Source organism: Phacochoerus africanus, chromosome 1 (assembly GCF_016906955.1).
Source record: "Phacochoerus africanus isolate WHEZ1 chromosome 1, ROS_Pafr_v1, whole genome shotgun sequence".
Taxonomy (NCBI): domain Eukaryota; kingdom Metazoa; phylum Chordata; class Mammalia; order Artiodactyla; family Suidae; genus Phacochoerus; species Phacochoerus africanus.
The window spans coordinates 110,719,124-110,737,062 of record NC_062544.1 but is presented as its reverse complement, the minus strand read 5'-3'; the positions used below and the strand labels follow the sequence as shown (position 1 = coordinate 110,737,062).

The window sequence follows — 17,939 nt, the reverse complement described above, 5'->3', positions numbered from 1 at the left end:
TAGGTTTATTTCTAGGTATTTTATTCTTTTTTGATGTGACTGTAAAGGGGATTGTTTCCTTAATTTCTCTTTCTCTCTCTCTCTCTTTTTTGGCTTTTATAGCAGTACCCGTGGCATATGGAAGTTCCTGGCCTAGGTAGAGGTCAAATCTGAACTGCAGCTGCCGGCCTGCACCATAGCCACAGCAACACCAGATCCAATCCATGTCTGTGACATACACTGCAGCTTACTGCAATGCCGGATCTTTAACTCACTGAGCAAGGCCAGGGATCAAACCCCACGTCCCCATGGATACTAGTCGGGTTCCTAGCTGAGCCAGGACAGGAACTTCAGTTTTTCTTTCTGATAGTTTTTTGTTGGTGTATAGAAATGCAACAGGTTTCTGGGTGTTCATTTTGTGTCCTGCAACTTTAGCAGATTGATTGATGAGCTGAAGCAGTTTTCTGGTGGCATTTTTAGGATTTAGGATTTTCTATATATAGTATCATGTTCTCTGCAAACAGTGACAGTTTTACTTCTTCCCTTCCAATTAAGATTCCTTTTCTTTTTTCTTTTTTTTTGGAGGGGGGTGTTTTTAGGGCTATACCCACAGCATATGGAGATTCCCAGGCTAGGGATTGAATTGGAGCTGTAGTTGCTGGCCTACACCACAGCCACAGCAACTCGGGATCTGAGCCACATCTGCAACCTACACCACAGCTCACCACAACGCTGGATCGTTAACCCACTGAGTGAAAGCAAGGATCTTCTGCCAGAATGTCCCCACCCGATGCAGGGCAGAAATCACCGGGAAATCACAGGGTTCCAGCACCCCCGCTTCAAACAGTCACCAGAGGAGGGGCGCTCTGCGTAGCTGAAGTGAACCCTGGCAGAACTGACTTCTGGATAGGGAGTCTGGGTGGTATGACCTCGAAGGGTCCATGGCGGGGCTTCGGGAACGGGGGAGGTAAGGACGCCAAAGATCAGGAACCCCCGCCAAAGGCCTGTGAATGCAGCTGTTAATGAATGTTTGAGGCTTGTCAGCCCGGCAGCTTTAGCTGGTGTCTGCTGCTCTCTTGTGGACGTGTGGGAGATTACACAAACCTTCTTTCTGCTTTGCTTCCCTTTTGCCTGCAGTGTATGGGTTTTGCAGATCCACCTAGGGCTTGGAACTATAAAAACTCTTTTGTCACAGGCAGTGGAGGAGTCTCCAAGGAGCACTTGGAGAAACATTTTATCAACTTAGAGACAGGACAGCAAAGGGAAACTATGGTATAAATGCAACAGTGTTTGGAGAGGGGCTGGGGCAGGGCAGTCTGGTGTTTTCCAACAGCCATGGTCAGCAGCTTCCAGAGCGGGGAGGTAGGGCTGAAGGATGCACCTAGGGTGACAGCTGTACAGCAGGTGCTTTTCCTGGGAGGAGAACATGAAGATACCGAGGGTGTTTGCCAGAAAGCTCTGAGGTCCAGGGCACAGTCACGGGTTCCTGCTGGGGAGGGAAGGGAATGCTGCTGGGAAGGCCCAACTAACAGAAAGAAAATTTTTGTGCTGGAGTTCCCATCATGGCCCAGCAGAAACAAATCCAACTAGGAACCATGAGGTTGCGGTTTCGATCCCTGGCTTCACTCAGTGGGTTAAGGATCCGGTGTTGCCGTGAGCTGTGGTCACAGATGCAGCTCGGATCTGGTGTTGCTGTGGCTGGGGTATAGGCTGGCAGCTATAGCTCCAATTAGACCCCTAGCCTGGTAACCTCCATATGCTGGGGGTGTGGCCCTAAAAATCAAAGAAAGAATAAAAAAGAAAATTGTCTGGCTGAAACCTCTATGTTAAAATGGTTCTAGAGATCTGGTGGAGTGAGGGTGTGACAAGACTGGACAGAGAAGGAGCAACAGGAGCCATGTAGCCACTGAAAGCACTACTGCTGCTAGGACCCAGGAGCCTACCCTCCAGCTGCTGCTGAAACTCCCTACCCCTGCCACAGCCCACAGTCAACTGCCAATGCTGCCAATGCTGCCCAAAGAGGTCACAGCAGTAGGAAAAATGGCTTCTTTCTTCTTCTTGTCTTCCAGTCCACTGCCAGTGTGTCCCTGGCTGAATATAAGTGGCAACCAGCTGGCAAAGCAGTCTGGAAGGTGGAGTTGTCAGGCTTCCTGCCCCTTCCATACAGAGGAGGGCACTATAGCCCAGGGGCCATTACCAACCTCTTAACTGCTATGTAAAACCCCCTTCTTCTTTTTGTTCTTCCAATCCTTCCAATACCCTTTGACCCAATTTCCTGCAAGAAATCTGTTGGAATTTTCCATATTTACATTGGTCTAGTATATGCATAAACTATGACTGGGGGCAAATACAGGTATTTGGGGACCTGAGGCTTATTCACTGGGGGAGAGGAATTCTCTTTTAGAAAAGGAATACAACATTATGAATAAAATGAGCTTTATTAGCTTCATGGTAAATTTACCCTACATGCCCTACATACCCCAGGGAAACTTGTACATTTGTACCAAGAAGTGTGGTTGAGGAGTTCCCATCGTGGCTCAGTGGTTAACGAATTTGACTTGGAACCATGAGGTTGCAGGTTCAATCCCTGGCCTCGCTCAGTGGGTTAAGGATCCGGTATTGCCGTGGGCTGTGGTGTAGGTCGCAGACGCGGCTCGGATCCTGAGTTGCTGTGGCTGTGGCGTAGGCCGTTGGTACAGCTCCAATTGAACCCCTAGCCTGGGAACCTCCATATGCCGTGGGTGCGGCCCTAGAAAAGACAAAAAAAAAAAAAAAGAAAAAAAGAAAAGAAAGAAATGTGGTTGAGCATATTCACGAGGGTCTTCATTGTAATAGGAAAAACCTATAACTAACCCATCAATACTGAAAGGAAAATGGATACAGGAAGAGGCAATATATTAAATGAAAAAGATACCTATTCTTCTCTAACTTTATCTAAAAATTCAAGACAATATTGATTAAATTATAGCAAGGTTAAACAAAATAAGCTACTTTTTTCTTTTTTGTCTTTTTTGCCATTTCTTGGGCTGCTCCTGCGGCATATGGAGGTTCCCAGGCTAGGGGTCTAATCCAAGCTATAGTCGCCGGCCTATGCCAGAGCCACAGCAACGCAAGATCCGAGCCGCATCTGTGACCTACACCACAGCTCACGGCAACGCCGGATCCTTAACCCACTGAGCAAGGCCAGGGACCAAACCCCCAACCTCATGGTTCCTAGTGGGATTCGTTAAACACTGAGCCATGACGGGAACTCCAAAATATGCTACTTCTAAAAGTGATCTGTATCCCTTACTTCACAGAAAATACAGAAATCAATTACAGATGATTAAAGACAAATGTGAAAGAAAAACTTCACAACTTCTGGAGAAAAAAAATTTTTTTAAGGGCCATATGGAAGTTCCCTGCTGAAGCTGAATCAGAGCTACACCTCCTGGCCTAGCCATGGCCACAGAAAAGCCAGATCCAGGCCGCAGCTTTGACCTACACTGCAGTTCATGGCAACACTGGATCCTTAACCCACTGAGTGAGGCCAGGGATCAAACTAGTGTCCTGATCCTCATGGATACTAGTTGGGTTTGTTACTGCTGAGCCACAACAGGAACTCCAGAAAATCTTGAATATAGGTTATTACAAGATATTGAATACAGTGTGCTATATAGTAAGTAGGTCCTTGATGATTATCTATTTTATATACAGTAATGTACATCTTAATCCCTGACTACTAATTTATTCCTCCCCCTCTTTCCCTTTGGTAACTATAAATTTGTTTTCTATGTCTGTGAGTCTATTTGTTTTGTAAATAAGTTCATTTGTATCTTTTTTTTTTTTTTTTGGCCCCACCTGAGGCATATGGAAGTTCCCAGGCCAGGGATCAAACTAAAGCCCCAGTTTTGACCTATGCCACAGCTTCAGCAACACTGGATCCTTAACCCACATCACCACAGCGGGAACTCCTATATGTATCATTTATAAAGATGCCACACATCAGTGATATCATGTGATGTTTGTCTCTCTGTCTCACTTACTTCACTCAGTATGATAATCTCTAGGTCCATCCACGTCACTGCAAATGGCATTATTTCATTCTTTTTTGTGGCTGAGTAATAGATGTTAATTCTATGATTATGTATCTTAATAAATCTTATATATGGAGGGCCAACTAGAATGAGGCTATGTGAGTGGTAGAGAAGCAGCACTTTTTTTTTTTTTTTGGGTCTTTTTAGGGTCTCAACTACAGCACATGGAGGTTCCCAGGCTAAGGGTCTAATCCGAAATATAGCCTCCAGCCTACACCACAGCAACAGTAACTCCAGATCTGAGCTAAGTCTGCGACGAAACAAGCTCACAGTTCCTAGTTGGATTCGTTTCCACCCTGCCATGACAGGACCTCCGAGAAGCAGCAGTCGCCACCGGCCTGCACCACAGCCACAGCAACTTGGGATCTAAGCAGCATCTGCAACCTATACCACAGCTCACGGCATCGCTGGATCCTTAACCCACTGAGCGAGGCCAGGGATCAAACCTGCAACCTCATGGTTTCTAGTTAGATTCATTAACCACTGAGCCAGGACAGGAACTCCAAGCAGCACTCTTATTAGCTGGGAGAGGGAATGTTTTGTTTGTGGCTTAGACAATGTTCATGTTTCGTGTTCATCACAGTGATGGAGTGGTCTAGTTTTGTCATCCATCATAATCAGTTGATGTTGATGTTTTGTGAAATTGTTTATGCTCAACAGGGAAACACTGAGACCTAGCTGTGTCAAAGCAGCTTCTGGATAACACGGCCTGCCTTCTTCTTTTTCACACAGCAGTAATCATGAAACATCTCACTCTTGGCTAGAGGATCTAAGTGATTTTGACACAGAGGCAGCCTCAGTTTCCAGCTCAGGTGCAGAGCTTTAGATCATGACTGCATTCCAAATCTATCCTAATCTTGTAGTTTCCATGGAGACCCTGGTCTGCTTTGCAGTCCCAACCAGGTTTTGACTCGTGTACATGCAGCTGTGCTTCATTTAAATTCCCTTTGAGGAGTTCCCGTCGTGGCGCAGTGGTTAACGAATCCGACTAGGAACCATGAGGTTGCGGGTTCGGTCCCTGCCCTTGCTCAGTGGGTTAACGATCCGGCGTTGCCGTGAGCTGTGCTGTAGGTTGCAGTCGTGGCTCGGATCCCGCGTTGCTGTGGCTCTGGAGTAGGCCGGCGGCTACAGCTCCGATTGGACCCCTAGCCTGGGAACCTCCATATGCCGCGGGAGCGGCCCAAGAAATAGCAACAACTACAACAACAAAAAGACAAAAAGGAAAAAAAAAACCCTTTGAACCCCACATCGTCATACAACTCTCTCCTTTGCTTGGTGACAGGTTCCTGGGCTCTGCTTGTGTGCTATCTCCCTCACTACAATGAGTAAATAAACTTGATTTTGTCGAATTACAGATTTGTCTCTGGGGATCTGAGGTTGCTTGGGTTAGAACAAAAACTATACATATAAAAGCTACAGAAAAAATAACAGCAGGTGAAAAGGATAAGTGCTGGGAAAGGGACAGTTTGCAATTTAAATAGGAAGGTCTGTCAAGGTGATAGCTGAGTAAAGACGCAAAAAAGCGCGGGGCTTTTTTGAACGGCTTATTATCTGGGAAAAGAACATTCCACGAGGGGGAAACAGGGCGAAAGCCCCGAGGAGGAGCATACAGGGCGTGTTCCAATCATATCTGGTCAGTGACCCTACCCTGACAACACCTTTAATTCTGAAACCTACCCATACCCCATTGTTACTTCCTTGTATTGCTTTTTCTTTTTTCCATAGAACTTTTCAATGTATCATTTCACGTTTATTTTTTTTAATTAAAAACAAAAAGCATAGTTGATTTACAATGTTGTGCCCATTCCGTGTTTATTATGTTTGTCTTTTGTTTTTCACGAGGGCGGGCATCTTCCCTCCTCTGGTTAGGCGATGTAGCCAAGCTTCTAGAAATGTGGCACACACTACAGGAGGTCGACAGGCTATACAGTCCGAAGGTCCTGGGCTGGGGAGAGAGCGCAGCCAAGGGAAGGAGGAAGAGGCCCAGTCGCCTGGTACCTTGGGGAGCCCCTACGAAAGGCCAGCAAAGAAGGAGCCACAGCGCCTGGCCCCTGGTCCCTGGCTCCGGATGCGCGTCGCGGCGCCTGCGCAGGCAGCGGCCCGGTCCGGGCGCTCGCTTTATTGGCTGCGGCGGGATCTTAGAAGAGGCTTTGCGCGTGCGCGCTCCTTCCGCACGGGCCTGAGTGGTGGGTGTCGCTATCCAGCTTCAGCGGTCTCTGCCGCAGCCCCATCTCTTCGTCCAGGGCGCTCCTTCGCAGAGCTGAGAATGTTCTCGGAACTCAGTAACCTTCTCAACACCAGTCCTGACAAGGTGGAGCAGGTAAAGGTCGTCAGGAAATGGGCGGGTCCCGGGAGCATGGCGGAAGACGGCGTACCCGGATGAAGCGCACTCTGACCTGTGGGAAATTACACGGAGGAGCGGAGGTGCCTGGGAATTGTAGTCCGCGGAGGGCCCAATGGGGGACTGGACAGGACTCTTGGGCTTGCGGAACGTGGGCATCTCGACCTTATTGCGCCTTCTCAAAGGCCGTATGTGCCCTTGAGGTTCACAGGAAGCATATCCAACCTTTGGATTGGCTTAACTTCACAACGTGTACCAGCGAGCTCTATGCATGTTCAATGAGGTGGGCGTCCTGGCGCGCAAAAGTGCTTGCCCGAGAGGAGAGGAGAGTTCCACCCTCTACCCTTCACATGGGACCCGCTTCTTAACCGTCCTGAGCCTTCCTCTGGCCCGGGAGCGCTTGGCGGGTCGCACTGAACGCTGCTCCGCTTCTTCCTCCTTATGGTCTCTAATTGTGCTCTTTCAAGCAGCTCTCAGCCCACCTTTAGCACCACAGCCTCAACACCCTCTTGCCCGCGCTCTAGGCCATCTCTAAAATTTTTACATTTTAGTCCAAGTGTTACCTCTCCTAGGAACATATTTGGTTTATTTCACAACTATTGTTTTCCTAATGAAATGGTAAGCTCCTCCGGCAGCCAAGACACCGAGGGTGTAAAGCCTTTTTATGACTTAATAGCGCCAAGCAAATAGTTTTCAGTAGATCCTTATGCATTTTAATTGCCCCGCGGTTCTTGTCTGCCCAAGCCTCCAGATGGTGTTGGTTACCTTGCCAGTTACTACTAGCACCTCCAAAGTCCAAGCTCAGGGCCACAGTGAAGGAATGGAGGATACAAGTGAGCACCAGGAAATGACAGCGCTGAGGGTAGCCCGCAAAGGCTGATAGTGTGATCTTTCATATTTTATAAATGAAAAACAGGCACAACAGCACAGCGATGACCTTCCCTGTCATTGACAAGGAACTAGAGATGGAGCAGGGCAGCCAGGCATTGCAGAGACCATCTTTGGAGGTCTTTCCAGGGCTCTCCATGTTCAGAGCTCTGCCCGAAGCAGTTTCCAGGGCTTTAGAAGGAGAACTTTGTAACTGGAGATCCCTATCAACAACTACTTCTTCCCTTTCCTCTACCTATGGGACAGAATTGGAATCAGGACTAGAGATAAGGAGGAAACTGTATCAGATGATCTCTTCGAGGGTCCCTTCCAGTCTTGGCAGTCAGTGATTTTTATTAGTTTCTTTTCTTTTCTTTTTTTTTTTTTGTCATTTTGCTATTTTTTGGGCCACTCCCGCGGCATATGGAGGTTCCCAGGCTAGGGGTCAAATCGGGACTGTAGCTGCCGGCCTGGCCTACGCCAGAGCCACAGCAATGCTGGATCCAAGCCGAATCTGCAACCTACACCGCAGCTCACGGCAACGTTGGATCGTTAACCCACTGAGCAAGGGCAGGGACCGAACCTGCAACCTCATGGTTCCTAGCCGGATTCGTTAACCACTGTGCCACGACGGGAACTCCTTTATTAGTTTCTGATGGTAACAGCCTTTGTTCAGGATCTCATTTCCCCAAGTCTGTTCAGGAGTGAAGACAAGAAAGGATTTTATTCTTTATTGCCTTGGGAAACATGAAGGCTGAGATACGCTTGTCCATAATGAGTGATCACTTTAATTTTTGGTTTTTCCATAATTTTTACTGATTTTTTTTTTCTTTTCTTTAGGACTGCACCTGTGGCATATGGAGGTTCCCAGGCTAGGGGTCCAGTTGGAGCAGTGTGGGATCTCAGCCGTGTCTGTGACCTACACCACAGCTCATGGCAATGCCAGATCCTTAACCCACTGAGTAAGGCCAGGGATCGAACCTGAGTTCTCATGGAACTAGTCGGGTTCATTACTGCTGAGCCATCATCGGAACTCCTTGACTGATTTTTTTTTTTTTTTCTGGTTAAATACACATGCACAGACACACAGTCTCCAGGTGTGGAAATTTAGGGGTGAACACAATCAACTCGATTTCAACACTCAGCTGACCTCCTTCCAGGGAGTCTAATTCATCTTTTTTGTGTTCTTAACTTTTAGGGGAAACTGACTCTACTCTGTGATGTCAAGACTGATGGCAGTTTCCTTGTGCATCACTTTCTCTCCTTCTACCTCAAAGGTATGGGACTCCTTGATGCTGGAGGGGGGAAAAAAAAACAAGGCATAAGAAAAAAAAAAGCCTGTTTTAGGAAGGAATAGGAATAGTATTAACTAGCCAAGGCTTTGGTGTTTAGGTAGCTAGCCAGATGGCTGTTTAGTAGGTAACTCATTGCTGGGCCATCTTGTTCTTTCCCTAACTCTGCCAGAGGGCGACATGTGCTCACTGTGTCCAGGTCCTGCCTTCTGCTTCTCCAACCACTGCATAGGCACTACCTCCCTGAGGTCCTTGTGTGGTGTCCTGATTAGTTGCTCCGTAGTCCTTGTGTTTTTGTTTTTTGGGTTCTTTTTTGGCGTACTTGCAGCACATGAAAGTTCCATTGCAGTGACAATGCCGGATCCTTGACCTCTGCACGACAAGAGAGCTTCAGTCCTTGAATATTTTGAAGACTCTAGGCACTCCACTCATTAACACTATGTCTTAGGCAGTAGATATTTCTTAAAGAATACAGGGAAGAAAACAGCATGGGCAGTACAATTCACACATGGAAATCAATTAGAAGAAGAAAACAGCCAAATGAGAAAAAGACTTATAGATTCTCCTTGAGCCCCCCACTGAGCCAGGCCAGGATATAGGGTGGACCTTTGGCACTATAGTTGTAACAATTTACAGCTTTAAAAGTTATTTTCCTTTCCAGATAATGTTACTAATAGCTTATAAGAATATGAGAGTCTGCAGATAAATTATTAGAATTAATTATGTCAGAATGTAGCTAGTGCTTCTTTGTGCTCCCCTTTTATCCTCTTGGATATAAGTCCAGTTTAAAAAATAAATTGTATTCCAGGGAGTTCCCATTGTGGCACAGTGGTTAACGAGCCTGACTAGGAACCATGAGGTTGCAGGTTCGATCCCTGGCCTTGCTCAGTGGGTTAAGCTCAAGGCGTTGCCGTGAGCTGTGGTGTAGGTCGAAGATGTGGCTCGGATCCCGCGTTGCTGTGGCTCTGGCGTAGGCTGGTGGCTACAGCTCCGATTAGACCCGTAGCTTGGGGACCTCCATATGCCACAAGAGCGGCCCTGGAAAAGGCAAAAAGACCAAAAAATATAAATTAATTAATTAATTTAAAAAATCATATTCCTGAAAACCAACAAGCAATTAGTAAAAGGGTAATTTTTTAAAAACCGTCAATTCGTTGCTGTGGCTCTGGCCTAGGCTGGTGGCTGCAGCTGAGATTCAACCCCTAGCCTGGGAACCTCCATATGCCGCAGGAGCGGCCCAAGAAATAGCAAAAAAAAAAGACAAAAAGACAAAAAAAAAGTTAATTTATTTTCTTTTTTTAAAACATATAGTATAGGAGTTCCCGTCGTGCCTCAGTGGAAACGAACCCAACTAGTATCCGTGAGAATGCTGGTTTGATCCCTGGCTCCATTTAGTGGGTTAAGGATCTGGCATTGCCACGAGTTGTGGTGTAGGTTGAAGATACAGCTCAGATCTGCATAGGCCAGCAGCTGCAGCTCTGATTTGATCCCTAGCCTGGGAACTTCCATATGCTGCACCTTTGCCCCTAAAAAATACATACATACATAATAACATTTTAAGCAAAGAATTTATTTGCTTTTATTTTTTTTTGGCTGTGTCATGTGGAAGTTCCCAGGCCATGGGTCAAACCTGTTCCACAGCAGTGACAATGCCAGATCCTTAACCTGCTGCGCCACCAGGGAACTATCCAATTTCTTTTCTTTTCTCTTTTTTTTTTGTCTTTTTGTCTTTTCTAGGGCCACACCCGAGGCATATGGAGGTTCCCAGGCTAGGAGTCCAATTGGAGCTATAGCCACTGGCCTACATCATAGCCACATCTGCGCCAGACCCAAGCCACATCTGCGACCTACACCACAGCTCACGGCAACGCCAGATCTTTAACCCACTGAGCAAGGCCAGGGATCGAACCTGCAACCTCATGGTTCCTAGTGGAATTCGTTAACCACTGAGCCGCGATGGGAATTTATTTTCAATAGAAGAAATTAAGGGGGGGTGGGGGGATGTGCCTGGGCTGTGGGATGGAAATCCTGTGAAATCATATTGTTATGATCATTATGTAACTACAGATGTGATAAATTCATTTGAGTAATTAAAAAAAATGGGAAAAAAATTAAGGTTCCTAGTATTACATCTCACAGGAGAGGTATATTTCAGAGTTAATGAAATAAGGTTTAATTATTAAATATGAAAAAAGTACATCTAAATATGTCTTAGAATAAAATTGGGTATGTCAGGTTACAAGGCCTCTGGGTCTCTAGACCTGCCTCAGTGTTTTTGTTTCTGGAGGTATGAAGTATAGGAGACACTGTAGGCAGAAACTTTATTAAAGATCAGTTTATTTTGTTTTCCAGCTCATTGTAAAGTCTGCTTTGTGGCACTCACTCAGTCCTTCAGTCACTACAATATCGTGGGACAGAAGCTGGTAAATATTTCAGACCTCTGTGATGTTATCCCTGAGTGAGCGTGTGTGCCAGGAGTGTGTGAGTGTGCTCTCAGGCTGGGCTTCCCTGTTTGGGTTGTAGAGACTTAGCAAGGGAAAGACTAAGGAAGTCGTGGGATCTCAAATCCCTTATCTGCTAAGGCCTCATTTCTGAACATTTTGTTAATTTATAGTTTGTAGAACCAGATCTCTTGTTAATGAATCAAATTCTTCTCAACTGAGTCTGGACCAGTTAAGGTTTTCCCCTCCTGAGTGTGAGCTTTAATCTTGATCCTACTGGGTTAGAGATCACAGCTTGATCTGCTGTTAAGTTGAGTGCCACTGACTTTCCCTAAGTCTAAGGCTTAAGACCAACTGTAGGGAGAGGTGCTTTTGTCACCTGCCCCTCACATCATCTTGGTTTGGCCCTTATCTCTTTAGATGCAGGCAAACAAGAGTAAGATGGCCAAGAGGCTGGTGAACCTCTGGGTCTCTCCTGGGCCATTACCTGTGACCTGTAACCAGGTGGATATACTAGGTGATTTGTGCTTTTTTTGGGGGGTTGCTTTGATTAGGTCAGCCCCAGAGAGGGAGAGATCAGGCAGTGATCTTTTTTTTTTTTTTTGGTCTTTTTAGGGCTATACCCACAGCATATGGAAGCTCCCAGACTAGGGGTCCAATTGATGCCACAGCCACAGCCACAGCAGTGCCAGATCCAAGCCTCATCTTCGACCTACACCACGGCTCATGGCAACACCGGATCTTCAACCCACAGAGTGAGGCCAGGGATGGGACCCACGTCCTCATGGATACTAGTCAGGTTTGTTATTGCTGAGCTACGACATGAACTCCAGGAGGTGATCTTTGAAGTACCAGTCTTAACTGTTAGACCATGTCACTGCCTCTTCTCTGATGGGGCAAAACCAGTGAAAAAGCCAGAGAAGGGTAGGGTCCTTCTTTTTCATCCTTTGCAGAGAAGAGAGTTCCTATGTTTGAGGTCAGAGCCTAAGCTCAGGGAAAGCAGTCTTGTCAGGGAATGCATGTTACATTCCAGATCCGTGAGGCTCTAGTATTAGCTTAAGGATGAGAAAGCTATGTACTCTCATGTCTTGATCGGCTGCTCTTTCTGTTCGAATCATCAACACAACAGTAATGGCATGCATGGTACTGGGCTTGCAAAGTAGTAGACCGTGAGCATCCATCCTCTTGCTCTTACATCAGTACAATGATGAGCAAGAGCCAAGGTGAGCAAGACCATCTTTCTTGCGTAGTGAACACTGGTGTGTGAATGAGTGATTGTGGCCTGGTCTGGAGGCATGAAGAGACTGAGTTCCATGTCACCTGTTTCTGCACAAACAGAACTGGGGGTTGCACATTTAGATGGTGTCACCATCTTTGGGTGTTAGCTGAAATGCAGATTCTTAGGCCCTGTCCCCAAGGCTTCTGGTCCTAGAGATTTGGAGTGGGGCTCAGGGGTCTGCATTTTAATCAGGTATCTCAAGAGACCTCCTCCATACTTTTGTGGCGTATGGAGGTTCCCAGGCTAGGGGTCTAATCAGAGCTGCAGCTACTGGCCTACACCATGGCCATAGGAATGCAGGATCCGAGCTGTGTCTGCAGCCTACACCAAAGCTCATGGCAATGCCGGATTCTTAATGCACTGAGCGAGGCCAAGGATGGAACCTGTGTCCTCATTAACACTAGTCAGATTCGCTTCCACTGAGCCATGACGAGAACTCCTCAAGAGATTCTCAATTGATTGGTTTACGAAAACCCATATTTAAGGCGTGCTGGTCTAGAGCAGGGGACAACCAACTATGCTTGCACCCCCTGATTTCTGGGCCACCTCCATTTGTTTATGAATGGTCTAGGGCTGCCTTCACTCTGCGATAGAGTTAAGTAGTTGCAACAGAGACTGTCATCATTCCACTATCTTACTGTTATCGTTTACTTACTGGTTTTTATTTTTTGTGGGTGTTTTTTTTGGCTGCCACACACAGTGACTTGATGTGGGATCTCAGTTCTTAGACCAGGGATCAAACTGGGCCACGGTGGTGAAAGTACTAATTCCTAATCACTAGACCACCAGGGAACTCCCCTACTAACTATTTTTAAATGTGCTTAATTTTGTAAATCCATGGTCTTAAAAAAGAAACCTCATATTACTATTGTAAATTAAAAACCAGTACTGGGTAATCATAAAAATGAACATATAAGCAAAAGAGTATAAGTTTTTAAAAAATATGACAGGTAAATGTAAATGCACATATGAAAACAGAGCAGGGATTGTGTGTAACACCCAGGGGAGATGAGACATGGGCCCCTGCGTTGGGCAGACAGGCACACATCTGTAGGGTTTGGAATGAGTCCCTTGTCCTCTCATGAGCCAGAGGCTAGCCTCTCTGGTGGGTTCCCTGAAAGGTGCAGAAACTCACTCTCCTCTTTGCTCCGCGTAGGGGGTCAGTCTGACCATAGCACGGGAACGCGGGCAGCTTGTGTTTCTTGAGGGTCTCAAGTCTGCCATGGACATCTTCTTCCGGCCTCAGGAGGAGCCACACCCGCTGCAGTTCCTCAGGTCAGTCAGCCCGCGGCCCAGCCCAGAGTGCACACCTGGCAGGTGGCCCAGCCCAGGGTTGCTGTGTGTGATTCCTTTTGCTTGGTCAAGAGTCAGATACTTCTGCGGCGTTGCAGCATTATAGAGGGTCCTTGGCTCTGACTGTGGGCCAGAGGGTGTAAGGCTGTCCCCAAAGCTGTGGAAAAGCATTATTTGCTGAGTGTATAGCAGAACAGTATGCTTTGCTGGTTTTTCCAACCCTGGCTCAGAGCACTAGCACACACCTTCTGTTCTTGGCTTGATACAGGGGTCAACAAACTATGGGCTCTGGCCCAGCTCCCTGTTTTTGTAAATAAAGTTTTGTTGGAGTAGCCACATTCATGTGTTCGCATATTGTCCCTGGCTGTTGGGCACTACAGCAGAGGAGGTGAGAGTTGAGACAGAGGCCATGTGACCCACAAGTCTGAAATATTTATTATTGACCCTTTAAGAAAAAGGTTGCCAACTGCCAGTTGTATTCTGAGGTTGGTTTTCCTGCTTCTCATCCTTTATGAGTATCAGCCACAAACTGAGCTCATTACAGATATAGGGGAACCCCCACCACGCTGCTATGCCTGCCCTCAGGCCCAGCCTTAGGTAGTGTAGAGTTGGAAAGCCACATGCCCCAACCCTGTGTGTGTGGCTTTGTGCACAGCCCTTCGCATCTCTGAACCACTCTGTCTTTGAATGGTAGGCCTGGTCTCACGTGAGCCCAGGTCATGGGGCACTGTTGTTCCTGCTATTAGTGGGGCTCAGCTCTGGAGCATGGGGGTCTGGGCCCTAGGCTCTGATGCTTTTTGAGCCCCCACAGGAGCTAGGAGACCACTGTTGTAGTCATTGGGGAGTTGAAGGTGGGGGCCTGCTGTGTCAGAAACAGGTTGGATTTGGTACATACACAAGCAGCCCTTAAACCTCTGCCTCTCACTACCAGGACACTGCATGGCTGCTGAGCTTTTCATACCCCCCTTTTTTTTTTTGGTCTTTTTAGGGCCACACTCAAGAATATGGAGGTTCCCAGGCTAAGGGTCGAATTGGAACTATAGCTGCTGGCCTCCACCACAGCCACAGCAATGCCAGATCCAAGCTGCGTCTGCGACCTATACCGCAGCTCACAGCAATGCTGGATCTTTAACCCACTGAGCAAGGCCAGAGATCAAAGCCACATCCTTATGGATCCTAGTCCGGTTTGTTAACTGCTGAGCCATGACGGGAACTCCCTCAGGATATTTGAACTGAAGCAGATGTACTCATGTGTGCATGCATGCCTTTTCTTTCTAGCCATATCATGAACCCCTTAGTGCCAAGGACTGTGATCCATTTCCTTCCTTCCCCTATCCTGTGTGCTGCTCAGTCTCATAAACATTTGTGGAGTAAGTGAGCTCTCTGGTGACTTTTGCCCTGTTTTCCAGGGAGGCCAGTGCTGGGAACCTGCAGCCGCTGTATGAGTTTGTGCAGGATGCCCTGAAGCCCGTGGCCAACAGGGAGGCTACATGGAGGTGCCCTGTGCTGCTGGTGGACGACCTCAGTGTGCTGCTGAGCCTGGGTGTCGGGGCAGTGGCGGTGCTGGACTTCATCCACTACTGCAGAGCCACTGTGTGCTGGGAATGGAAGGTGATGGCCTGCATGCTCCTTGTGCTCCTGCCTGTGACCTCTGCAGGCCCAGACAAGTCCAGGCCTCACTTGGATGGAGTGATCTTTCCTGTTTAATTGCTTGGGGCTTTGGCTTTACTCTGGCAGGCCCAGAAATCTTTCACTTGACTCACCCTGCTCTCCACTGCCTGCCATTGCTGAAAAATAAGTCCCTGGAGGATGCCTGGTACTGTCCTTAATGGGGCTGGTCACGTGTAGCACTTTGGCTGTCCCAGCTCTGCCACACCTCATTATCCCTCTAAGAATATTTTGAAGATTGGCTGAGGTAATGGGTATAACACCTTAAAAATTGAGGTGCAGAGTTCCCACTGTGGTGCAGTGGGTTAAGGATCCAGCATTGCCACAGCCATGGCGTAGGTTGCAGCTGTAGCTCAGATTCCATCCCTGGCCCAGGAATGTCCATATGCCATAGGTGCAGCCAAAAAATAATAGTAATAATAATCACAAGGTGTAATACAGGGCTAGGATGTAACTGTCATTGTCAAATTATGAGGCAAAAAGAGATTTTGCTATATAGAGATTTTAACAAAATATTTAACAGCTGTGGTGTCCATTTCCCAAGAATCCAGCTATAGGAGTTAAGTGAGAGGAAGCTTGCATCTGTAGCAGGCCCCCATTGTGGTCTCTGTTGCAGGGAAACATAGTGGCCCTTGTGCATGACAGTGGAGACACTGAGGACGAGGAGAATGACATCCTGCTGAATGGCCTTAGTCACCAGAGCCACCTGATCCTGCGGGCTGAGGGTCTGGCCACCGGCTTCTGCAAGGATGTGCATGGGCAGGTACGCAGGAGCTGGGGCCATGGGCTTTCTGGGCAGTGGCTGCTAACTTCCCCTGAGTCTAGACTGCATGTAGGGTAGTGTTGGCTCATGGGGTGGTCTGGTTGGGTGGGCCCTTAGATGGAAGGGAGCCCTCGGAAGTTGTATGAATGCAAGTCAGAATCCACTCTGGGTGGTACTCATTCTGTGCACAGGACAGATTTTCTTTGGTGATCTATTTGTGGCCAAAGTGGAACTGCTGAAGAGGAAGTGGCAATCTGTAGTGAGAGGCAGGATCCCTGCTAGTAAACAGCAGGATTTCTCTGCAGGACCGAAGCAGGCTTTGTATATTCAGGCCAACACTGTTTTGTTTCTTTGCTTGTTTGTTTTTCATGCCTGTAGCATGTAGGAGTTCCCCCGGCCAGGGATCAGACCCAAGCCTCAGTAGTGACATTGCCAGATCCTTAAACTATTGTGCCACCAGTAGTTTTAAAATAGAGACTTTTAAATTAGAGACCATTCCTTTTAAAATAGAGACTTTGGGAGTTCCCGTCGTGGCTCAGTGGTTAACGAACCCTACTAGGAACCATGAGGTTGCGGGTTTGATCCCTGGCCTTGCTCAGTGGGTTAAGGATCTGGTATTGTCGTGAGCTGTGGCATAGGCCGGTGGCTATAGCTCCTATTAGACCCCTATCGTGGGAACCTCCATATGCCTCAGGTGCAGCCCCAGAGAAGACCAAAAAAATAAATAAATTAATTAAAGAATAAAGTAAAATAAAATAGAGACTTTGAAAGGCCGTTCTCATGGTTGGTGTCTTGCTGTGCCTCAGAATTGAATGTACACATTCTAATGTGTTGATTTTTAAAATTCATCTAGCCAAAAAGTAAACAAACAAACAGAAAAAACATGCACACAAAAAAGACCGAGGCAAATACGTAATACTTTAATGGTTTTTCTCTGGATGACTTTTTTTCTACCTTTTACTTTTCTCTATCTCATATTTTCTAGAATGATCAAACATTACTATTGTATTAGCAGGGAAACCTTTGTTTTTAGGTGACTGGTAATAAGCTTTGTTTTGGAAGTTGATCCCATTGCCACATGGCACATGACCTCACTGAAGGTCATGGAGAAGGCGGGAAGGGTTCGTAGTGGAGCAGATACTCAGGGGGCCTTTCCCCTTTCATTCTTTTCTCTGTCACTTAGCTGAGTGTCCTGTGGAGGAGACCCCTGCAGCCCACATCCCAGCGGGATCAGAGCCTCACTTACCAGTACAAGATACAGGACAAGAACGTGTCCTTTTTTGCCAAAGGAATGTCTCCTGCTGTCCTGTGACCTGATTTAGGGGCAGCTGAAGTTACCTTGGGTTGTTTTTGGATGCAAAGATAAAGCAACTGAGCAGAAATGGATCTTTACACCTTTGCAGTGGACTGCCAGCACCACTGTGACCCAGGGATGGTGGAACGGTGCTGTGATGGTTTGCCTTTGTTCCTGTGGGCCCGGTATAGAAAATCCATGAGGAATCTGCAGCCCAGCCTCAGCTGAGAGAGATGCTGCATGTTAAACTAGGTGAAAGGGATCCTTTGGTGCCTTCCTTATAAATACACTTCAGCCCCAACTGCCCATTTTTGGTTGTTGTGCCTTTCAGAGTCAAGTGGATATGAATGTGCCAGCCTGGAGACTATCCTGGGTGGCGGGTGATAACTTGGGTAATTTTGGCTGGCACCAAGTGAGTTCCCACCTTGTGGCTTCCTGTGGATTGTCTCATTTAATTTTTACCCTCGCCTGCAAAGTCATTTTCTTCTTCTTCTTTTTTTTTTTTAATGTCTTTTTAGGGCCACACTTGCAGCACATGGAAGTTCCCAGGCTAGGGGTCAAGTCAGAGCTACAGCTGCTGGCCTACACCACAGTCACAGCAGTGAGGGATCCGAGCCACATCTGCCAGCTGCACCACACAGCTCAT

General features: G+C 47.2%; 1 protein-coding gene across 1 annotated transcript; it reads left to right on the top strand.

Annotated features, from left to right (window-relative positions):
• The first annotated feature begins 6,189 nt into the window (after positions 1-6,189).
• On the top strand, positions 6,190-17,599 carry ELP6 (elongator acetyltransferase complex subunit 6). Its single transcript, XM_047772883.1, has 7 exons — positions 6,190-6,375; positions 8,462-8,540; positions 10,908-10,978; positions 13,432-13,550; positions 14,978-15,179; positions 15,853-15,999; positions 17,183-17,599. The coding sequence occupies exons 1-7, from the start codon at positions 6,322-6,324 to the stop codon at positions 17,309-17,311; spliced, it is 801 nt and encodes a 266-aa protein (XP_047628839.1). The 5' UTR covers positions 6,190-6,321; the 3' UTR covers positions 17,312-17,599.
• The last annotated feature ends 340 nt before the right edge of the window (positions 17,600-17,939 follow it).